We start from the raw sequence: 25,980 nt of genomic DNA on the forward strand, positions 1-25,980 counted from the left end.
CCATCGAATAAGCATGATTGGATTTTATTAGATTTGACCTAAATAATTATGGGAGGAGATTTAAATTAAGAAATTAATTTAACCTCCAGGCGCATTGTGAGCCTATCAATAAAATAATCATGTGAGGCCCCAACGGATTAGCATAATTGGATTTTATTGGGCCTTAATAATTTCGAAATTTTAATAAAGTATTGTACGACCCATCGTCGATAATACTAAGTTATTAAAGATAATTTTGAAATTAAACAATGAATTCGACAGGGCTTATGAAAATTCTCAAACAAAAATGTTGAATGGGTGAAGGTTTTAAAAATTAATTAATTTTAAAACCTGCGGGCTCCATTTGTGGGTTTATTAGTGAGATGGTTATGGCTGAAGCCCCATCGGATAAGGATAATCAGATTTCACTAGATTAAATCTTAATAATTTCAAAATTTTAGTAAAGTATTGTACGGCCCATCGTCGGCAATACTTAGACACTAAGGATAATTTTGAAATTAAACAATGGTTAATTACATTCAACTTTGGTAAAATTGTTAACCCTCTCATCGAGGCTCTGGCAATGTCACTGAAGGCCCAAATAACAATTTTGGTTTTTACAAGTGACTTGCCCATCGTAAGCCTTGTAAAGATAAACTGAAGGATTGTTAACAATAAACAAGAGTAGTTATGAGAATCTACTTGCACTTCGTTTGTTTATTGCATTATTTGTTTGTAATTGTGTGCTTTATATGTTTTTTCAGAAAATATCTTAGAAATGATTTTGAGTCAAAAACCTATAGATGGTACCAACTATGAATAAGTGAAAAGCAAATTTTTGATTTTGTTCTAAAACATGGAAGCTAAAATTTGTCCTGACAATGCAAGGGCCATAGCAACCTGCAGAGAATGCGTCTAAGGAAACTAAGATGCATTTCTCAGATTGGGAAATGGCAGATATGGTAGTTCGCTGCTATATTATTGTCAGTCTTTCCAAATACTTGCAGAAGCAAGTGTACATGATTAAGAGTGGAGTAGAAATGCTTCAGACTCTTAATGACATGTTTACTGCGTCTAGCAGCTCTGCTAGACAGAATGCAGTCGGTGGAGTTTTTGCTAAGAGTCTTGTTAAATCCAAGGGAAAACCCAAGGGTGGTAACAAGAACAAAATAACTTGGTTATCAGTTGTCAAACCAGTTGCTATGACGAAGCCGCAAGGCAAGTTCTTCAAGTGCAGACTGAAGGGACACTGAAAGAAAAATTGCCTAGAGGTGATGAAAAGAACCAGACATGGGTATATTAAGGCCTGATCAGTGAATGAATCATTGATTCAGGAATCACTGATTATGTTTGTTACTCTTAGCAGTAGTTCAAACATGGTATGCCTGTCAGCAGTGGACAAAGATATTTTAAGCTTGAAAATGGGAACTTGTGTCTGCATTTGCAGTAAGACAAGTTATTTAATGACTATGGTTTTGGGTGACTGTTTATTTGTTCCGGATTTCAAGAGGAATTCAATTTTTGTTAGTTGTTTTGGTTCAAACATGGTTTGACAATGCAATTGATTCCTCAGTTACATTTCGAAGTTCATCTTCGTCTTGTTTTGTTCTGGTACATTGTTTAAATAGTCTTTATTACCTATGTCCTATACCCTTTTTAAATTTGTTATGTTGAATGGAAAGGATGATGAACAAGAACTTTCACTAAAGAAATAAAAGTGTCAAATGAAACATAACTTTGGCCTTTGTGATTGAGTCATATTATCTCAAGTAGGAAACATGTTTTAGTTAAAAGAGGGACTGAAAGTTCAATAATCTTTTAACTAACAGCTACATGTTAGTCCTATTTGGAAGGTAAAGTGGCCAAGCAATCCTACAAGGGCCAAAAAGGTTTCGCAACTATTCAACTGGAACTGGTACATACTAAAGTATGTGGACCACTTAGCGTTCAGACCAGAAAAGGTGATGAGTACTTCATTATACGAATGTTTACTCTGGATTTGGACAGATGAACCAAGTGCGCCATAAGTCTAAAGCTTTTGGAAATTTCCAAGAGGTTTAAGTCTGAGGCAGAAAAACATGTAGGTGTTCAAATCAAAACACTTTGGTCTGACTAAAGTGTTGGCTACCTGTCTGGTAAGTTCAGGTCTTATCTGATTTAAGAGGGGATAGTTTTCGTAACTGTCAACTCTAAGAACGCGTTAGTTGAATGAAGTTGCAGTATGCAAAAATCAAACATTTCTAGACTTGGTGAAGATCATGTTCAGTGATTCATCTTTGACAATGTTGTTCAAGGGAGATGCCTAAGAGAAGGAAATGTACCTTCTTAACTTGGTTCCGTCAAAGTTTGTTGTAAAGACACCTAAAGAATTATGGAAAGGGTGCAAGCCCAGATCAAACCATATTCGGATTTAGGGTGCTATGGCACACGTCCTACAACAGCAGTCAAATGAGATGAAATCTTGTATGGAAGAGTGCATATCTTTTGGCTACCCTAAGAGAACTAAGGATGATTTCTTATTTAGTCTTAAGGACAAGATAATCTAAGTGAACACTCACATGATTTTCTTAAAGGAGGACTAGATAAGAAATTATAAGCTCTTAAGTTAGGTTATTCTTGATGAGATTTATCTCAGATCAAGAATTTCCAGAATCTCTAGAAGCTTCATCCACTGTTCCCTTGATTGTTCAAGAGGGGATAGATATATCTCTAAGTGAACAAACAAGAGAACCATGATTGGAAATTCAACATGATAATATATAAGTGAAACTAGTAGAAATATTAGTATCACATGTAAAGGAACAATATCAAGGATAAGCGGATCCTTAAGAAATTGAAGATACATCATTTGACCCACTCTTTGTTTTACCTATAAATACACAAGGTCTAGTGCAGTACATTCGTAGTGGGAGAGAACCTTGTTAACTCTCAAGTTGTCTCTTGTTGAGTGATATTGATCTTACTAGTTACGATAATGCACTAGAAGATGTTGTTGATCAAGTGTTGCTCAGGCTATGAACAATGAGATTAAATACTTGTATTTCAACTCTGTTCTGTCCTAGTAAAGACACCAAGAGGGGTAAAACCCACAAGGTGCATGTGGACATAAAAGGCAAAGAGAGGATGGACAGAAAGGTGAAAACCTTCAAAGCTAGCTTGGAGGCATTTTTTGCCAGACGCTATGCTTGAGTCTATCCAGATTCTCTTAGTTGCTATAAGTCTCAATTATGAGATTTCATTTTGGGAGTTGGATGTCAGGATATCTACATACAACAACCAAAAGGGTTTATAGCAAATGAGTAGGAACACACGGTATGCAAGTTGTGAAAGTCTATTTCATAGACTTAAGCAAGCATCCAGGTCTTGAAACATCAGTTTTGATCAGGTTATCAAAATTTTGATTTTGAGAGAATCTTGATGAATGATTTGTATTTGTATGTAAAGGATCCAATGGAAGACAGTAGTTTTTCTGGTACTTTATGTAGATGATTTGCTTCTTATTGGAAACAATGTGGAGGTAATATCAAGCATAAAGAGTTGGCTAAGTTAGTGTTTTGGTATGGAAGTAATGAGGAAGCCAATTATATTCTTGGTATAAAACTCTTATGAGACCGGAAGAATAAGTTGTTGGCATCACTTCAAGCTACTTACATTGACAAAACTCTTGCCAAAGTTCAACATGAGAATTCTAAGAGAACAATTATAAATTCTCAAATATGGAATTCATCTTCCTAAGGAGTAACCAAAGACTCCTGAGAAGGAAGAATGCATGAGCAGGATATCTTATGCTTTGGCAAAGGTAGACTCATGCATATCATGTTGGGCGTTACACCAGACATCTGTCACGCAGTGGGAGTAGTGAGATAGTACCATTTTGAACCTAGAGGAATACTAGATTATTGTTAAGCATGTACTCAAGTATCTTTGGAGAACGAGAGATTATATGCTGGTATATTCTAGTGGGAGTCTTGAAAAGCTGAGTTTTCAAAAATTCAGTTATTTCAAGTGGATATTGACTCAAGAAAATCAATCTCGAGCTATGAGTTTTTCACTAAACTCAGATAGCATTAGAGGTGGATCTTGCAGACCCAGTTACTAAGAGTTTGCCTGAACTTGTGTTCGAGAGGCATGTTACTTCTTTGGGTCTTAGGAGGATCCTAGACTTGCATTAAGCAAATGGAGTTATTGGTTTCATTGTGCTCTTGGAGTAAGACGATGAAACAATAAAATAATTTTCTGAATTTCATAAATAAGGTTTTATTTATTTATTTTGCGCACTATTTACAAACATAAAGGTCCGGATCAAATTGTGGAGTATATGATCATATGGATACGTTCATGGAGGACATGATCATAGGTTCTCACAATTGATGAATGGAGTCACAGCCGTTAAATAAAGTTGGGCACTTTATTCATGCTGCAATATTTTATGAAATGATTTTGTCCGAATCATTGTAAAATATTGGTGTGAATTAACATTCACATTGAAAGGATCAAGGAGAGATTTGATTAAGGTTGTTTTTCTGTCATAAGGTATCAAATCTCCAGTTAACTATAGTTATGTGATTGCTCTTAATCCTGAGTTTATTATAAATAGGTAATCAAATAGTTTTCATTCTTTGATTTACCAACGGGTGAGGTTCGATCTATTGACGACCAATAACTCGGTATTTTGGGAGTGAGATTATTTGATTATCGGTATTTATGAGATAAACAACATGAAATTTGTAGGATATGTCCCCTTGATATGTTTCAGTACTTGGATATTAAAGACACTGGCCAGTGCATGTAATCCATTAGAGAAACTATCATAGTCAAGGGAATAAATAATTGATTGAGTTACAGAAAACTTGTCAATCAATTATAGACATTCTACAAAGGGGCGATGCATATTCATGTTATAAGTGTTGTTAATCTTGGAGTTCAAGTTCGGGCTTTTAGTGGAGTAGCACCGAATTAGATAATCATTCGTTGATTATCAGGAGCCTTGATTAATAACAGATGGTAGATCCCCAGGCTAGCTTGAGACAAGGGACGGGTTGTATAATCAGATGATGATAGCTTATGGGCTACATAGTTTTTAAAAAATGTCTCTAATGTTATAGAAAATAAAATTTATCTTATATATATATATATATATATATATATCTTATATTTTCTTTTTCTTTCTCCTCTTTACATGACTCCATATGGGTCTCATAATTTTATTTATACGTAGAAGATAATTTTATCTTAAACTTTTTTTATCATGTAATTACTGTAATTTTACTATATTTTGTTCATACTTATTTTTTGAGTTTTTCAATTCACACAAATATAGAACAATATAAGTTAAGAAAATGATCTCATGATTCATACGAAAAATAAATAAAAATCGTGTTAATATGGTATGTCAATTAGATAGAAGAAACATTATGTATAAGTAGTATTTAACAACAGATAGTTATTTGCATACTGTAATTTCAAATGATTTTTTTAATATACTTTTTAAAAGAACATTTTGTTGATTTTGCAAACTGGATATTTCTTATTTTGTTAATACATTTCAACAGATAGAAAATTTAGTAACGTTACCACTCTCATGAATGCTACTACCATACAAGAATAGAAGCATCACCAGGAAGGGATTGAAGCAGCTTCACAAACCAACTCCACAATAAGCTCCCACTTTATTCAATACGAGAAAATAACCCCTTGATCGTCCAAAAGATACTTTATTCAATCAAGGGCCCTTTTTTGGTGCTCATTGCAACGCAAACATTGTGAATAAAATGCCATTTCCCCTTCAGAAAAGGAGGAAACCTTTAGTAGACTCTGATATTTTTTTTTTTTTTTTTTTTTTTTGATAACAAGACTCTGATATTTTATTTAACCATTGTGACGTGTAGAGACATTTTTAGCGTAAGCTTTATTATACAAGTTATGTTAGAAATACATTATTAAATTAGATGCCTAAAATAAATAATATACATTATTAAATTAAATACCAAAAAACAACGATAATTTTATTAAAAATGACACAAAATTATGTAATTTAAAACTACAAAGAATTAACCCTTTATTGTATTCACGTGGGTCATCTAAAAGGAGGATAAGGCCGGGAGTTACCAAAGTAGTTTGTTCCAGTATTTCCACGCCATTCTGCACCTATAGGATTGGGAAAACCATAGTTCGGGGGTGGCCTAAATTGTGCAGGTATTCCACTAGGTCTAGGTATTATACCTCTTTCATTGCCAGGCATAAATACTGGATTGTGTTGAGGAGGGAAGACGGAAGGCACAGCAGTCCGAGGACGTTTGCTGTTGTTACCCCACTGTTGTACTTGATGATCATTGGGGGCTGCTTCAATAGCACGTTTCTTTTTTTGAGGTTGTTGCACTCGAACTTGATTCGTGGTAACTGCTTCACTTGCAGGTTTCTTTTCTCCAGGTTGCTGCACTTGATTCTTAGTGACTGCTTCATTAGCATGTTTCTTTTCTTTAGGTTGTTGCACTTTAACTTGATTATTGGTGACTGCTACATTAGCAGGTTTCTTATTTCCATCTTGTTGCACTTGATTCTTGGAGAGTGCTTCATTAGCAGGTCTCTTTCGTCCAGGTTGTTGCACTTTAACTTGATTCTTGGTGACTGCTTCATTAGCAGGTTTCTTTTCTCCAGGTTGTTCCACTTTTTTAACTTGATTCTTGGTGACTGCTTCATTAGCAGGCCAAGTAATTGCAACTTTGGAGGAAGGCTCTGATGCAGAAAGAACAATATTTTCCTTTATCTGTTCTAGCACAAGAATGCGATCTTGAATCTCATTAACTAGGTCTTGAGATTCTAGATTGTTATCTGAAATACACTGTAGAATAGTTTCCAGACTAGCAATTTCTTTATCTCTGCCCATAACCTGAGTTCACGTTCAACATATTACTAGAATGCAATTATATGATGACTAATAACTTAATGAAATAGAATTTGAATAGGCAAAAGGAACCTTTTTTTCAATGGACTTTTTTTTACGGCAAATTCTCTTGGAAATCAGTTTAGCTTTCAGCATATGTTGTCGCAATAGATCAACTGGTTGGATCTTGTAAGCCAACTTATATGCACAAATGAATCTAACAGCTTCAATATGCTGCTGGTTCTGGACAAGATTCTGAACAAAATCTGCGAGACACAAGACAATTTCACTTCGTCAAATCAAAGCAGAAAAATCCTATGGTATATTACATCAGAAAAATCAGCAGAAGAATTAGGACATGCTCGTAGTGACTAGTTCAAGGCAAAAAAAAAATACAGGCAAATGGTATCCAAAAGTTGTTAGGAGAAGGAAAAACAAAAAGCAAATCTTAGATTTAGAAAATTCATATAGCTGTCTTATTTTATTTTTCGATAACATTTTTAATATATATTTTAAAAAAAAAAATCCCCTCAATTATCTACACCCAAAAAGAAGAAAAAACAGGGCTACAGGTGACTAAATAAGACAATTGTTAATAAACATACCAGAGATTTTATCCACAAAACCAAGGGTCCGAAACAGCGAAACAGCTTGCTTGTGTTGTGCAGCAAATTCAAAAAGCTTTAAAACTTCATCTTCATTAAAATAAGAAACTAATCCATAAACAGACAAGAGCAGTAGAAAACCCAAAACCACCAAAGAATTTTCAGTATTAGCTCTCATGTTAGCTTTCAAATCAAGTGCTAGCTTCATTGCCTCTTCTCTCAAATCAAGTGCTAGCTTCACTGCCTCTTCTCTTACATGAGGTTCAATACGTGGTGACATTCTCATCAGCTGTTCTAAAAGAAAGATGTGACTCCCGTCAATCATTACACCTTCGTTTCCCTCCCTATTCTGTGGAACAATAGGGTTCTGTATTATATCCAAAACGAGTTTTGCTGGATCTAATGATGTTTGGAGATGAACAGAAATTTCGTTGTCAATCAACTCAGACTCATTTGTTTGCTCATCAGAGAGCAACTGCAAATCTCTTCCATCAATGGTCGGACTTATTTGATTATCTGTGTAAGACAAAACTGAATATTTAGCTAGCAGATATTTAAGCTTCCTCATGTTTATAAAAGCATCAGAAAATCAAGGTGACAATTGGAAAATAATGATCATAGAAAGCAATATGAAAGTATGCAAAGCTCTCCAAGATTGATATGCATGGGTGACAGAAGGAAAGCCGTTTTATAATAATATCTGCAAAAATTCGGTTTGGTTCGACCCATGCACATCCCTAATCATACGGTTGAGGTCAACTGAATTAGTGCCATTTGACATTAGGTGCTACAGAAGTTATTAGGAAAATGTTAACCTAGAAATGCTGCTATATTATGCCCCAAAAAATAAAATAAAAAATCCTTGTGGACAGAAATGTATTGGTATATATGAAGGCTCTTTTGCTAACTAGTCAGAGATTAACATTTACTGAATTTCTTCTCTTTGATCTTAAGGACTATTAAGTGCCCCCATTGTTTGTCAGGAAACTGAACAAATGTTGTAACTTGTAAGCCACACACCATTTCGAATATAGTTTAAGAATGGACTACATTAATTTATTAAAATCGACTTAATGAAGGATGCAAAGTAAGAGTTTCTACAACTGTTTAAAAAGGTCCACAATATAATTCTAGTCACTTGGACAACAAATCATTAAAGATATTTATATACCTAACTATTCTTTCAATTTGATCAAGATATACAACATTAACCTGACTACAGAGAATTTCAACAAAACACAGATCAGGTGAATAAAAAATATCAGTATAATTAAAGGCAACAGTTGAGATGAAAATTGTTCCAACAAACTAGAGAAAGAAGTGCATATACCTTGTAGTTTTTCAATACAACCAAGGGCTTGTGGAGTCTGACAATGGTGGGCAATTATGTCTAGAAGATTCTGAAGTTCATTTTCATTGAAAGATGAACCAATCTCATAAGTAGCAACAAACTTCAAAAAATCTAGGACCCCCAAACAATCCTTATCACCTGCAGCTATATTCACCTTCCAGTCACTTGCCAATTTCATAGCTTCTTGTTTCACATGCAAACTAGTTACTGGTGAAGACTTCTTTAATTCATCCATCAAAAAACTACTGCATATTCTCCTTAAAATATTTGCATCATATTCAATAAGTTCTTGCCTCAATTGAGGAGAATGAAAACCTTTTATTGTATCTAGCACCAACTTAGCAGGGTCAGCTGATGTGTGAAGAACATCAGAGACTTGACTACACAGCAACTCATATTTTTTCAGAAGATTAAAAAGCAATTGTAAATCCTTGCTGTTGCTTACACTGTCAGCATCTTTAAAATACAGCTGCTCAGTCTCTACTTGATGAAGGAGGATATTGGACTTCTTGATCAACACTTTTTCCTCTTCAAATGATTCATATTGCTTCTCTTTTAAATCAAGTTCCCTTAGTTGTCCTTCAAACTGTCTCTCTTGACTCGAGCTCCTTTAGTTTCACTATAAATTGTGCCTCTTTCAAGTCAAGTTCCGTCACTTGCCCTTCAAATTGATTCTTTTTGGACTCAAGATCCTTCATTTGGCCTACAAACAGCTTCTCTTTTGACTCAAGTTCCTTTACTTGGCCTTCAAAATGCTTTTGTTTTGATTCAAATTCCTTCACTTGACCTTGAAACTGCTTCTCTTTTGAGTCAAACTCCTTTACTTGGCCTTGAAACTGCTTCTCTTTTGACTCAAGCTCCTTTACTTGGCCTTCAAAATGCTTCTGTTTTGATTCAAGCTCCTTCACTTGACCTTGAAATTGCTTCTCTTTTGAATCAAACTCCTTTACTTGGCCTTCAAAATGCTTCTGTATTGATTCAAGCTCGTTCACTTGACCTTGAAATTGCTTCACTTTTGACTCGAGCTCCTTTACTTGGCCTTCAATATGCTTCTGTATAGATTCAAGCTCTTGCAGTTGACCTTGAAACTGCTTCTCTTTTGACTCCAGCTCCTTTACTTGACCTTCAACATGCTTTCGTTTTGATTCAAGCTCCTTCACTTGACCTTGAAACTGCTTCTCTTTTGACTTGAACTCCTTTACTTGGTCTTCAAAATGCTTCAGTTTTGATTCAAGCTCCTTCACTTGACCATGTAGTTGCTTCTCTCTTGACTTGAGCTCCTCTACTTGGCCTTCAAAATGCTTTTGTTTTGATTCAAGCTCCTTTTCTTGAACTCCAAACTGTTTCTCTTTTGACTCGAACTTCTTCACTCGCACTTCAAACTTAATCTCTTTTGACTCGTGCACCTTTACTCGCCCTTCAAATTGCTTCTCTCTTGATTCAAGCTCCTTTACTTGGCCTTCAAAATGCTTCCGTTTTGATTCAAGCTCCTTCACTTCACCTTGAAATTGCTTCTCCCTTGACTTGAGCTCCAGCTCTAGCCCTTCAAGTTGCTTCTCTTTTAACTTAAGCCCATCTTCTCGTCCTTCAGTTCGCTTTTCTTTTGATTCAAGCTCCTTCACTTGTTCTTCGAATTGTCTCTCTTTTGACTTGAGCTCCTTCACTTGGTCTCCATATTGCTTCTCTTTTGAAGAAAGCTCATTCAGTCGTTCATTAAGTTGCTTCTCTTTTGAAGAGAGCTCATTCGATCGTTTGTTAAGTTGCTTCTCTTTCAAAGCCAGCTCATTTGAAGAGAAGCAATTTAAAGAACGATCGAGCTCTTTAACAAACGAGCTCTCTTCAAAAGAGAAACAACTTAATGAACGTTCTTTAAATTGATCAGTCGTTCATTAAGTTGCTTCTCTTTTGAAGAGAGCTCATTCGATCGTTCATTAAGTTGCTTCTCTTTCAAAGCCAGCCAGCTCATTCTGAATGAGCTGGCTTTGAAAGAGAAGCAATTTAAAGAACGATCGAATGAGCTCTCTTCAAAAGAGAAGCAACTTAACAAACGAGCTCTCTTCAAAAGAGAAACAACTTAATGAACGTTCTTTAAATTGCTTCTCTTTCAAAGCCAGCTCATTCGATCGTTCTTTAAATTGCTTCTCTTTCGAAGCCAGCTCCTTCACTTGCCCTTCATATTGCTTCTCTTTCGACTCGAGCTTTTTCACTTGCCCTTCGTGTTGCTTCTTCATTGACTCAAGGTCCTTCACTCCTTCAAGCTTCTTCTCTTTCTTTTCAATCTCCAAATTGCTTTCTCTCATCATCCATGTGAGAGTATCAATCTCTTTCCTCTTTGATCCAAGCTCACGAACAAGCTGATTGATTCTTACACGCATGGACTTAATTAAGTCCTTCCTTTTAAAATCTAGTTGGTTACCTTTTCCATTAATTAATCTCTTCATTGCATCAAGCTCTTCCTCTTTCGTCCTAAGCTCCATATTACATTCAACAATTTTCTCTGATAGAGCCCTGAGTTCATCTTTCTTCGCTTCACTATCTCTATGAATGTTATCCAGGAATTGATGAAAATCCATATCTTTCGCCATGAGCTCTTGCTCGCGCTCTCTAATCAAGTCCTCAATCAAAACTAGCCGTCCTTGCTTCGCTCTGAGATTGTTGACACATTCTTCAATTTCCATCTGCATTTTGTCGCGCTCAATGATCACCTGGTGCGCCATATCATGTTGCCAGTTACACGCTTCCTCCTTCAACCGCAGCTGCATCTCACACTCGCTAATGTGCTTCTGTATCAACTTGAGTTTCTCTTCCTTTGCTTCAAACTCTCTGTTACGTTCTTCCACTCGTCTTCGAATAGCATCGTATTCTCTCTCTTTCGCATCGATATCTCCACAAAACAAGCTCAATTGTCGTTTGATAGAACTAACTTGTTTGTCCTTAGTCTCAAACGCTTTGGAACGCTCCTCGATGTGTATCTCTAGGGAATGCAATCTCTGCTCTTGTGCTTCTCTCTTAACGCGACACTCCTCAATCGATTTTCGAAGCAATGCAAGTTCTTGCTCTTTCAAATCACGTTCGGAATAGGATCCCATAATTGATTCCTGGAGGCAGGCAGGCCTGTGCGATTACTGCAAATTATGATCAAAGGATGTAAATTTTTCGGTGATGGAGAAAGACGATGACGGATTAGGGTTTATCACAGATTCACAGGAGTGGGATTTTATAGAATTAGGTCTCACTGCGAAAACTTAAACAAACCTATTTATAACCGTCGTATAAATAAAAATAAAAATTAACAGCTGGTTTATGAATAAATCTTTATTTAGTGACTCAGCATCTATCCATTTAGTATAGCATATGCATTGACTCAGCATCTATCCATTTATCTCGTGTAGATAAAAAAAATGGGGAAGATTGTTCGTTATTTTAAATGATAAAAATTTACGTTATTTTAAAAGAGAGATAGACATATAATTTTATTTTTTAATTTAAATTAAAAAAAATCACTCACTTTCTCTCTATCGTGATTTTCATTCTCTGTATCTATCTCTATCTTAAAATGACATAATTTATGTCATTTAAAATGACAAACATCAAATCCTAAAAAATATCATATTATTTAAAAAATAAATAATATGATATTCATTTTATCCACTGTTACAAAATAATAGGATAAATACATTGAATCTTATGATATCCTAAAGATTTATTCCTAATTAGCAGTGTGAATTTAAAAAAAAAAAAAAAAATCTCTGTCTTTAGAAACTGGACTACTAAAGATTTATTTCCTATTGGATTGAGAAATTAATGAAAAATATTTTGAAATTTTTAATTTATTTTTTATATATAAATTTTACCAAAAATTCTTCATTAATTTTCCCATTTATCACAAGTAGATAAAAAATATTATATTATCTAAAAAACAAATAATATGATATTTTTTTATGCATGTTACAAAATAATTGGATAGACACATTGGATCTTATGATACACCAAAGATTTATTCCTAATTAGCAGTGTGAATTTAAAAAAAAAAAATCTCTGTCTTTAGAAACTCGTCCATTGATATGTCACATTTTATTGATGCGATATATATACAACTGGACTACTCAAGATTTATTTCCTTTTGGGCGGAGAAATTAATGAAAAGTATTTTGAAAATTTTAATTTATTTTTTATATATAAATTTTACCAAAAATTCTCCATTAATTTCCCCATTTTCAAAATAATATAATTTGGCAGTTGATAGAAATAATTTTATTTCATATTAATGGAGAATTATAAATCGGTAAAAAAATTAACAATTAAGAATAAAGTAACATTAATCATAATAAAATTCGGCTATTTATATTTAAAATAAATAATTTAAACATTTAATAGTTATTATAAACACAAATAAAAATAAATAGATTTGAATGTTAAAAGTCACATGTACCAATGAAATAATCGATTTTAGGGAAAAATATTTCTGCAGTTAATGCAGATAAGTTATCTGCATTTATTTTCAAAACGATGTCGTTTTCGTATTTAAATCTTAAAAAATAATAAATATAAAAATTATTATAATCTTGAAATAAATTAAAATTACAAAAATACTATGATTTTTGTCTCAAAACGACGTCGTCGTATTAAGCTTACTGCAGATAACTTACCTGCAGTAACTGCAGCAGAAAAAACGAACTCTTGATTTTAAGCTATCATATTTTAAAAAATTATATCACATAAAATAAATAAGGAACTCGTATCTCAAATCAGAAGTAATTATTCTGATTCTTTGAGAAAAAAATAAATTGACTTTTTTCGGAAGAAAATGAAAATAGAAGATCCTAAATAAAGTCATAACAATTTTAAATTGACTAAATTTAAGAAATATTAATATTTATTTATTCAAAATTTTGAATGAATAATACAATATCCTTCATTATTACATTATAAATAAAAAATACTAATTGATAATTAAATAATTAATTACAAAAATGACATAAAAATATCGAAAAAAATTCAAATACCCATATTGTTTGCCTTTGAATCACTTTCAACCTTATATATTTTTTTGTCATTTATATCCTTATATATTTTTTTATCATATATATCCTTATATATTTTTTATCCTAATTCATCCTTATTAGAAACTTAATCAACATGTATATTTTATTCTTCTTATAAGTGCATCATTAACAGAGTAACTTAATCAATAATTCTCCATTTAGATTTCACATTTGCAACTGGGTAAATTCTGCATAAATTAACAGGAAATCAGCTTCACAAAAAACTAACGAAAGGTGTAACGACCCAAAATTAATTTCGATAGATAAAAATAAACAATGGATTAGTGGGAGACAACAATAAGCGAAGAGTTCTATCGTGCATGCAAGAAGACAACCAAATTTATTTAAAAACCTGTTAAAGCACGTGGTGAGCTGCTGTATTCGACCAAGAAAATAAAAAAATTATTCATCTTACATTTATATGGTGACAAACAACTATATAGTATTTGACTATTTGGAATCTACTTTCAATATCTAATCAACGCAATATAATATTAGGAACCTAGATTAAAGATACGTGCACGGACACGCTCTGACATGTTTGGACACATATCTGACATGTTTGGAGACACGCGGTTAACTCTCTGACACGTTCCGACACGCAGTCAATATTTGGAGACACGCGGTCAACATTTGAGGACACGTTCGGACACGTTTTTTTTTTTTTAAATCTTAATTTTATTTTGTTAACTAAATATAAAAAAAAAAATTTATAAATTAATTTTTTTCTGTTATAAAATTTGACATTAAAAATTAACAAACTACGAAAAATTATTTATATTTATTGTTATGTTATGAAATTTAAATATTTAATTGTTTATGTGACTTATTATGGACTCTTATATATATTAAATATAAATCATATTATATATATTAAAAATTTTATTTAATATCAAAACGTGTACCAACGTATCCAAATATGACATTTTTTAGAATTAACATGTCGGCGTGTCGTGTCGTGTCCCGTGTCGGTGCATCATAGACGCCTACAATTGTTAAACAACACATATAAATTAAAAATTGAAATTGCACGCTAACCCTGGAAGTTGATGATGATTTCAACTTCACTAGTGCTCTCCTGCTTTTCTTATCCTTTCCCTAGTTTCCTGAACATGTTCACGTGGGGTTATCTGAAGATAAATAAATTGCTTGACTAGAGATAGGTTTTTGATAGTCGGTGAAGGAGGGATGGCGGTTAAGTGAGGGGTTATGGGTTCAGACTCCTCTTTCTTTAAATAATAATAATAAAAAATATCATTTGAATTATCAACAAAATTCCCGAGTACAATTTAATTTCTTAGGAAAAAAAATCGACCCGTGGTGTATTTGAATTCTAAAATAAATTCGATTAATCAAAATCGTGGTCCTTCTGAAATTCAAAAAAGATTCACGTTAGTCTTTCAAACGAATTAATATAGGTCTATTTTGAATTCAAAGATATCACGAGTCGATTTTTTTCTAAATTATTAAATTGTGCCCATAATTTTTAGTAAGGACCCAAAAGATATTTTATTTTAAAAAAATATATCATGTTTAATAACAAAAAGAAAATAAAACTCAAAACAAATAAAAATAATAAGTAAATTAAAAGATTATAAAATAAAGATAGTAAAAAGTATCTTATCTTATATTATAAAGGAATTCCATTCTGTGGAAACCTTGCTGACGTGTCGCACTGTGGTTTAATTTCACCAATGTGTTCACACTACAACATTTAAAAAAGTTTCCTTTAATGGTAAATCGGTGAATATAATAAATACATAAAAGAATTATATTTTCACCAATGTGTTCACACTACTAAATCACTCTTTGTCGTTATCTTTGTTTTTTAAATCTTTATTCAGTTTAATTCAAAAACTTCACATTTTTTAAAGAATACAATTCTATTTACTAGAAAAAAAATTAATTAGTAAAAAAATAATAATTATACATATCCTGACCTTTGTTCCTTATTTTCATATTTTTAAATTTGAATCTTTTATTAACCTCTTGATTCAGTGAAATCAGGTATGTGTGTTTTGTTATTAGAAAAAACTTCTGTTTTATTCCATGAAAATCTCATTTACAACTACTAAATCACTCTTTTGTCGTCATCTTTATTTTTTAAATAATTGATGTTGATCATGTAATCTAATCATTTTTTTTAACCTTTATTCAGTTTAATTCAAATCTTTACGTTTTTTGAAGAAAAAAAACGGGATATTCATTGTTATTAAAACAAATGACTGTTTTATTCCATGAAATGCCTGTTAAAAAAGGGATATTCATTGATTTATAACTACTAAATCACTCTTTGTCGTTATCTTTGTTTTTTAAATCTTTATTCGGTTTAATTCAAAAACTTCACATTTTTTAAAGAATACAATTCTATTTACTCGAAAAAAAATTAATTAGTAAAAAAAAAAAATTATACATATCCCGACCTTTGTTCCTTATTTTCAGATTTTTAAATTTGAATCTTTTATTAACCTCTTGATTAAGTGGAATCAGGTATGAGTGTTTTATTCCATGAAAATATCATTTATAACTACTCAATCCCTCTTTTGTCGTCATCTTTGTTTTTATAATAATTGATGTTGATCATGTAATCTAATCGTTTTTTTATCCTTTATTCAGTTTAATTCAAATCTTTACGTTTTTTGAAAAAAAAATGAGATATTCATTGTTATTAAAACAAATGAATGTTTTATTCCATGAAATGACTGTTAAAAAACGGGATATTCATTGATTTATAACTACTCAATCACTCTTTGTCGTTATCTTTGTTTTTTAAATCTTTATTCAGTTTAATTCAAAAACTTCACATTTTTTAAAGAATACAATTCTATTTACTCGAAAAAAAATTAATTAGTAAAAAAAAAATTATACATATCCCGACCTTTGTTCCTTATTTTCATATTTTTAAATTTGAATCTTTTATTAACCTCTTGATTCAGTGGAATCAGGTATGAGTGTTTTGTTATTAAAACAAATGACTGTTTTATTCCATGAAAATCTCATTTATAACTACTGAATCACTCTTTTGTCGTTATCTTTGTTTTTTAAATCTTTATTTAGTTTAATTCAAAAACTTCACATTTTTATAACTACTGAATCCCAACGCATTTCTGGCATTTCTTTTCCTGAACGTATCGAGCTAAAAAACTGCATTTCTTGCAGCAAGGTATCGAGCTAAAAAACCAAAAAACCATATCATTTGAAGACCAAACTGCTACGGAGACAATATCAAAATGAGCAAATACAAATCAGAATTCCATACTCCTTCAAGGAAAAGAAGAAACAGAGGTCTGAGTGAATCATCTAGGTTGACTGCAACAGACAATCAATTCTCATTTTCACAACTAAATAATTTTACTCATTAATTTTACTCATTGCTGTGTAGAACAACTTTTGGGGTTTTCTCCCTCTATCGATGGCAGGTAATTTTATTTCGTCATTTATGTCATTCATGGTTTGTTGATTTTTTAAATTTAACTGCGGAACTTCTTTAGTGGATTTTGTTACTGCCCCATATTTAAAACATGTAGACTTTCAAAGGTGAGCAATATTCAGAATGATATAAGCTCCAACAGACAACGACTGCATAATATTACAAACGGCTTGTTACTCTTTTATACCAATTTGACAGCTTTAGCAACGTTATACTATTGGAAGTTTGATTTATTATTTTTTCGGTTTTGTATTGTTCCCAGTTGGTACTACGCATAGCATGCCACGTGGTTGTGATTATAATAAAATAATATCTAATTCCTACCAGCCAAACGTTGTGGAATCGTTTCCTTTGAATGGTGCGTGCGAAGGCTTTCCTCAATGAACTTCAATTATTTGTGTTCTTATCTAATTGACTTTTTCAATTTTTCTGTAGAAAATCTTACTCCATTTTCTGCCTCCACCAGTGCCATGTAAGATTATTCCTTGGGTTATCTCATTCAACAATGACTAACAATCCTTGATTTATTAATCTTTTTTAAACATACAGCATTTCTTAAATGACCAGTAAACGGAATGAGTTTAGCTGCAACAGGTGCTCTCTTGATGATATAACTAACAGTAGGTGAAAAGAAATTAACTTCAAGGTCTATTTATTTTTTTTGTACACTATTTTCTTTTGTAAATACATTCTCATATTCTAATGGTTGTACAGCAACATATGAGTTTTATTATTATATCAGCACTAGCTTGCGATTAGATTTCCTTCTCTTATTCAACTGATAACTTTATTTAGATCACTATACTTAGGAAAGTTGGCATTATAATGTTGGCACCTCATTTACATTTTTGGTATTGTGTAGAAAATCTATCTCCATTGACTCCCTCATGCGTTAGCAGGTAATTGACATCTGTTGTTTGACTGTTTAAATTTCATATTGAGCAGTTTTTTTAACTGCTTCATATGTTGTATAATATTTTTTTCCAACTAATCAGTATTTACGCAAACACAAACCATTCGTTATCATGTAATCTAATCGTTTTTTTAAATAATTGTCGTTTGATAGAACTAACTTGTTTGTCCTTAGTCTCAAACGCTTTGGAACGCTCCTCGATGTGTCTCTCTAGGGAATGCAATCTCTGCTCTTGTGCTTCTCTCTTAACGCGACACTCCTCAATCGATTTTCGAAGCAATGCAAGTTCTTGCTCTTTCAAATCACGTTCGAAATAGGATCCCATAATTGATTCCTGGAGGCAGGCAGGCCTGTGCGATTACTGCAAATTATGATCAAAGGATGTAAATTTTTCGGTGATGGAGAAAGACGATGACGGATTAGGGTTTATCACAGATTCACAGGAGTGGGATTTTATAGAATTAGGTCTCACTGCGAAAACTTAAACAAACCTATTTATAACCGTCGTATAAATAAAAATAAAAATTAACAGCTGGTTTATGAATAAATCTTTATTTAGTGACTCAGCATCTATCCATTTAGTATAGCATATGCATTGACTCAGCATCTATCCATTTATCTCGTGTAGATAAAAGAAATGGGGAAGATTGTTCGTTATTTTAAATGATAAAAATTTACGTTATTTTAAAAGAGAGATAGACATATAATTTTATTTTTTAATTTAAATTAAAAAAAATCACTCACTTTCTCTCTATCGTGATTTTCATTCTCTGTATCTATCTTTATCTTAAAATGACATAATTTATGTCATTTAAAATGACAAACATCAAATCCTAAAAAATATTAAAAAATAAATAATATGATATTCATTTTATCCACTGTTACAAAATAATAGGATAAATACATTGAATCTTATGATATCCTAAAGATTTATTCCTAATTAGCAGTGTGAATTTAAAAAAAAAAATAAAAAATCTCTGTCTTTAGAAACTGGACTACTAAAGATTTATTTCCTATTGGATTGAGAAATTAATGAAAAATATTTTGAAATTTTTAATTTATTTTTTATATATAAATTTTACCAAAAATTCTTCATTAATTTCCCCATTTATCACAAGTAGATAAAAAATATTATATTATCTAAAAAACAAATAATATGATATTTTTTTATGCATGTTACAAAATATTTGGATAGACACATTGAATCTTATGATACACCAAAGATTTATTCCTAATTAGTAGTGTGAATTTAAAAAAAAAAATCTCTGTCTTTAGAAACTCGTCCATTGATATGTCACATTTTATTGATGCGATATATATACAACTGGACTACTAAAGATTTATTTCCTTTTGGGCTGAGAAATTAATGAAAAGTATTTTGAAAATTTTAATTTATTTTTTATATATAAATTTTACCAAAAATTCTTCATTAATTTCCCCATTTTCAAAATAATATAATTTGGCAGTTGATAGAAATAATTTTATTTCATATTAATGGAGAATTATAAATCGGTAAATAAATTAACAATTAAGAATAAAGTAACATTAATCATAATAAAATTCGGCTATTTAATTTTAAAATAAATAATTTAAACATTTAATAGTTATTATAAACACAAATAAAAATAAATAGATTTGAATGTTAAAAGTCACATGTACCAATGAAATAATCGATTTTAGGGAAAAATATTTCTGCAGTTAATGCAGGTAAGTTATCTGCATTTATTTTCAAAATGATGTCGTTTTCGTATTTAAATCTTAAAAAATAATAAATATAAAGATTATTATAATCTTGAAATAAATTAAAATTACAAAAACACTATGATTTCCGTCTCAAAACGACGTCGTCGTATTAAGCTTACTGCAGATAACTTACCTGCAGTAACTGCAGCAGAAAAAACGAACTCTTGATTTTAAGCTATCATATTTTAAAAAATTATATCACATAAAATAAATAAGGAACTCGTATCTCAAATCAGAAGTAATTATTCTGATTCTTTGAGAAAAAAATAAATTGACTTTTTTCGGAAGAAAATGAAAATAGAAGATTCTAAATAAAGTCATAACAATTTTAAATTGACTAAATTTAAGAAATATTAATATTTATTTATTCAAAATTTTGAATGAATAATACAATATCCTTCATTATTACATTATAAATAAAAAATACTAATTGATAATTAAATAATTAATTACAAAAATGACATAAAAATATCGAAAAAAATTCAAATACCCAAATTGGTTGCCTTTGAATCACTTTCAACCTTATATATTTTTTTGTCATTTATATCCTTATATATTTTTTTATCATTTATATCCTTATATATTTTTTATCCTAATTCATCCTTATTAGAAACTTAATCAACATGTATATTTTATTCTTCTTATAAGTGCACCATTAACAGAGTAACTTAATCAATAATTCTCCATTTAGATTTCACATTTGCAACTGGGTAAATTCTGCATAAATTAACAGGAAATCAGCTTCACAAAAAACTAACGAAAGGTGTAACGACCCGAAATTAATTTCGATAGATAAAAATAAACAAGGATTAGTGGGAGACAACAATAAGCGAAGAGTTCTATCGTGCATGCAAGAAGACAACCAAATTTATTTAAAAACCTGTTAAAGCACGTGGTGAGCTGATGTATTCGACCAAGAAAATAAAAAAATTATTCATCTTACATTGATATGGTGACAAACAACTATATAGTATTTGACTATTTGAAATCTACTTTCAATAGCTAATCAACGCAATATAATATTAGGAACCTAGATTAAAGATATGTGCGTGGACACGTGTCCGACACGGACACGCTCCGACACGTTTGGACACACATTCGACATGCGGTTAATATTTGGAGACACGCGGTTAACTCTCTGACACGTTCCGACACGCAGTCAATATTTGGAGACACGCGGTCAACATTTGAGGACACGTTCGGACACGTTTTTTTTTTTTTTAAATCTTAATTTTATTTTGTTAACTAAATATAAAAAAAAATAATTTATAAATTAATTTTTTTCTGTTATAAAATTTAACATTAAAAATTAACAAACTATGAAAAATTATTTATATTTATTGTTATGTTATGAAATTTAAATATTTAATTGTTTATATGACTTATTATGAACTCTTATATGTATTAAATATAAATCGTATTATATATATTAAAATTTTTATTTAATATCAAAACGTGTCCCAACGTATTCAAATATGACATTTTTTAGAATTAACATGTCGGCTTGTCGTGTCGTGTCCCGTATCCGTGCATCATAGACGCCTACAATTGTTAAACAACACATATAAATTAAAAATTGAAATTGCACGCTAACCCTGGAAGTTGATGATGATTTCAACTTCACTAGTGCTCTCCTGCTTTTCTTATCCTTTCCCTAGTTTCCTGAACATGTTCACGTGGGGTTATCTGAAGATAAATAAATTGCTTGACTAGAGATAGGTTTTTGATAGTCGGTGAAGGAGGGATGGCGGTTAAGTGAGGGGTTATGGGTTCAGACTCCTCTTTCTTTAAATAATAAAAAAAAATATCATTTGAATTATCAACAAAAATCTCGAGCACAATTTAATTTCTTAAGAAAAAAAAATCGACTCGTGGTGCATTTGAATTCTAAAATAAATTCGATTAATCAAAATCGTGGTCCTTCTAAAATTCAAAGAAGATTCACGTTAGTCTTTCAAAAGAATTAATATAGGTCTATTTTGAATTCAAAGATATCACGAGTCGATTTTTTTTCTAAATTATTAAATTGGGCCCATAATTTTTAGTAAGGACCCAAAAGATATTTTATTTTAAAAAAATATAATGTTTAATAACAAAAAGAAAATAAAACCCAAAACAAATAAAAATAATAAGTAAATTAAAAGATTATAAAATAAAGATAGTAAAAAGTATCTTATCTTATATTATAAAGGAATTCCATTACGTGGAAACCTTGTTGACGTGTCGCACTGTGGTTCAATTTCACCAATGTGTTCACACTACAACATTTAAAAAAGTTTCCTTTTGTTATCAAAAAAAAAAAAAAAAAATTTCCTTTAATGGTAAATCGGTGAATATAATAAATACAAAAAAGAATTATATTTTCAATTGACAGGATTTGTTACTTTAAATCAATGGTCAAGATTGCTTATTCATTGATTTATAACTACTAAATCACTCTTTCTCGTCATCTTTGGTTTTTAAATAATTGATGTTGATCATGTAATCTAATCGTTTTTTTTAACCTTTATTCAGTTTAATTCAAATCTTTACGTTTTTTGAAAAAAAAAACAGGATATTCATTGTTATTAAAACAAATGACTGTTTTATTCCATGAAATAACTGTTAAAAAACGGGATATTCATTGATTTATAACTACTTAATCACTCTTTGTCGTTATCTTTATTTTTTAAATCTTTATTCAGTTTAATTCAAAAACTTCACATTTTTTAAAGAATACAATTCTATTTACTCGAAAAAAAATTAATTAGTAAGAAAAATAATAATTATACATATCCCGACCTTTGTTCCTTATTTTCAGATTTTTTAATTTGAATCTTTTATTAACCTCTTGATTCAGTGGAAACAGGTATGAGTGTTTTGTTATAAGAAAAAACTTCTGTTTTATTCCATGAAAATCTCATTTATAACTACTAAATCACTCTTTTGTCGACATCTTTGTTTTTTAAATAATTGATATTGATCATGTAATCTAATCGTTTTTTTTAACCTTTATTCAGTTTAATTCAAATCTTTACGTTTTTTGAAAAAAAAAAGGGATATTCATTGTTATTAAAACAAATGACTGTTTTATTCCATGAAAATCTCATTTATAACTACTGAATCACTCTTTTGTCGTCATCTTGATTTTTTAAATAATTGATGTTGGTCATGTAATCTAATCATTTTTTTTAACCTTTATTCAGTTTAATTTAAATCTTTACATTTTTTGAAGAAAAAATGGGATATTCATTGTTATTATAACAAATGATTGTTTTATTTCATGAAATGACTGTTAAAAAAACGGGATATTCATTGACTTATAACTACTAAATCACTCTTTGTCGTTATCTTTGTTTTTTAAATCTTTATTCAGTTTAATTCAAAAACTTCACATTTTTTAAAGAATACAATTCTATTTACTTGAAAAAAAATTAATTAGTAAAAAAAAAAATTATACATATCCCGACCTTTGTTCCTTATTTTCAGATTTTTAAATTTGAATCTTTTATTAACCTCTTGATTCAGTGGAATCAGGTATAAGTGTGTTGTTATTAGAAAAAACTTCTGTTTTATTCAATGAAAATCTCATTTATAACTACTGAATCACTCTTTTGTCGTCATCTTTGTTTTTTAAATAATTGATGGTTATCATGTAATCTAATCGTTTTTTTTAACATTTATTGAGTTTAATTCAAATCTTTACGTTTTTTGAAAAAAAAATGGGATATTCATTGTTATTAAAACAAATGACTGTTTTATTCTATGAAAATCTCATTTATAACTACTGAATCACTCTTTTGTCGTTATCTTTGTTTTTTAAATCTTTATTCAGTTTAATTCAAAAACTTCACATTTTTTAAAGAAGACAATTCAAAAACTATAAATCACTCTCATTTATACAATTCCTGATACGCATTATTCTTCAACGTCGGTGATTGCTTCTCTGTTTTTTCTTCTTACACAAAATATGAGTTCAAAATATGATTTTCTGAAGGATGTTAATCCTGCCAAGGAGGACTGGAGGATTAAGGTGAAGGTGGTTCGGACTTGGAAAGTTCCTAACTTTCAGCGTAAAAATTTGGAGGACAATCTTGAAATGGTTTTATTGGATGAACAGGTTGTGTTCTGTGTTTTAAAAATCTTCCATCTTTGTTTTGATCATTTTAGTTAACGTTGTTGACATAAGTTGGCTCCATTCTTTTGTAGGGTGGTAGGATCCACGCCACTGTCAAAGGTACCTTGCAGGTGCGGAATAAAATTACCGAAGGAGAGTGCTATTTTATAAAAAAAATTTGGAGTTGGATTCAATAGCGATGTGTTTAGGCCAACCAAGCATCAATATCGTTTGTCTTTCAACTTGAGGACTGATGTTAAATCGATTGTTGTTTCTGATATTTGTGCGAGTGATTTTGATTTTGTTGATTATAACATCATTGAGAAAGAAACGTCTGACTCCCCTTATTTAGTCGGTAATAGATTCTTCCTCACTGTTATCCTTTTTTTAATTATTGCGGGTTTTATTTTTTTCCCATACTCTTTGCTGCCTTTTTTTAATTTTTAAACGTCATTGGCTTATTCTGTATCATGACTATTTCCTTATTTTTAAACTCTTTGCGGTTATAGTTTTGTGTTTTTAATGTTTTGTCACGAGTAATCTTATTCTGTATCATTATTTTTTTCATTAACTGTGTTTCTTATGTTTCTGTATTCGTTTTTTATTATTGCATAATTTTTTTCACAAAGGTTTAATTTGCTGGGAAAGTTTGTGATCGTGTGGTTTCTGTAGACAAAAATGGTCATTGGTTTAATGAGGTACTTACAAATGTTTAGTTAAATGAATTATTTTTGTTGAGGTCCAATCTTTTTTGGCAGACAACCACGATCCTCATAACGTCCTATAGTCCAACTGGGAAGGATTAAGTGTTTTAGAGGTATGTTTTTTCCAAACAACGTTGTTTTAATTTCATGAAAACCTCATTTATAACTACTAAATCACTCTTTTGTTGTCATCTTTATTTTTATAATAATTGATGTTGATCATGTAATCTAATCGTTTTTTTAACCTTTATTCAGTTTAATTCAAATCTTTACGTTTTTTGAAAAAAAACGGGATATTCATTGTTATTAAAACAAATGACTGTTTTATTCCATGAAATGACTGTTAAAAAAACGGGATATTCATTGATTTATAACTACTAAATCACTCTTTGTCGTTATCTTTGTTTTTTAAATCTTTATTCAGTTTAATTCAAAAACTTCACATTTTTTAAAGAATACAATTCTATTTACTAGAAAAAAAATTAATTAGTAAAAAAAAATAATTATACATATCCCGACCTTTGTTCCTTATTTTCATATTTTTAAATTTGAATCTTTTATTAACCTCTTGATTCAGTGGAATCAAGTATGTGTGTTTTGTTATTAGAAAAAACTTCTGTTTCATTCCATGAAAATCTCATTTACAACTACTAAATCACTCTTTTGTCGTCATCTTTGTTTTTAAATAATTGATGTTGATCATGTAATCTAATCATTTTTTTAACCTTTATTCAGTTTAATTCAAATCTTTACGTTTTTTGAAAAAAAAATGGGATATTCATTGTTATTAAAACAAATGACTGTTTTATTCCATGAAATGACCCTTAAAAAAAGGGATATTCATTGATTTATAACTACTAAATCACTCTTTGTCGTTATCTTTGTTTTTTTAAATATTTATTCAGTTTAATTCAAAAACTTCACATTTTTTAAAGAATACAATTCTATTTACTCGAAAAAAAATTAATTAGTAAAAAAAAAATTATACATATCCCGACCTTTGTTCCTTATTTTCAGATTTTTAAATATGTTTTATTCCATGAAATGACTGTTAAAAAAATGGGATATTCATTGATTTATAACTACTCAATCACTCTTTGTCATTATCTTTGTTTTTAAATATTTATTCAGTTTAATTCAAAAACTTCACATTTTTTAAAGAATACAATTCTATTTACTCAAAAAAAAATTAATTAGTAAAAAAAAATTATACATATCCCGACCTTTGTTC

At 30.5% G+C, this 25,980-nt stretch overlaps 2 protein-coding genes across 2 annotated transcripts; both read right to left on the reverse strand.

Moving 5' to 3' along the window:
- Positions 1-5,943: 5,943 nt before the first annotated feature.
- On the reverse strand, positions 5,944-10,784 carry LOC133314223 (COP1-interactive protein 1-like). The gene is made up of 7 exons (XM_061515664.1): positions 10,683-10,784; positions 9,479-10,599; positions 8,798-9,426; positions 7,712-7,983; positions 7,468-7,678; positions 6,956-7,128; positions 5,944-6,868 (listed from the first exon to the last, which is right to left on the reverse strand). Exons 1-7 carry the CDS (start codon positions 10,782-10,784, stop codon positions 6,056-6,058), a joined length of 3,321 nt encoding a protein of 1,106 aa, XP_061371648.1. The 3' UTR covers positions 5,944-6,055.
- Positions 10,785-10,842: 58 nt separating this feature from the next.
- Positions 10,843-11,907, reverse strand: LOC133314224 (cilia- and flagella-associated protein 58-like). The gene has a single exon (XM_061515665.1). It carries the CDS (start codon positions 11,905-11,907, stop codon positions 10,843-10,845), a length of 1,065 nt encoding a protein of 354 aa, XP_061371649.1.
- Between the last annotated feature and the right edge of the window lie 14,073 nt (positions 11,908-25,980).

Source organism: Gastrolobium bilobum, unplaced genomic scaffold (genome assembly GCF_033153095.1).
Source record: "Gastrolobium bilobum isolate Gb01-03AN ecotype WA unplaced genomic scaffold, APGP_CSIRO_Gbil_v1 utg177159, whole genome shotgun sequence".
In the NCBI taxonomy this organism is placed as follows: domain Eukaryota; kingdom Viridiplantae; phylum Streptophyta; class Magnoliopsida; order Fabales; family Fabaceae; genus Gastrolobium; species Gastrolobium bilobum.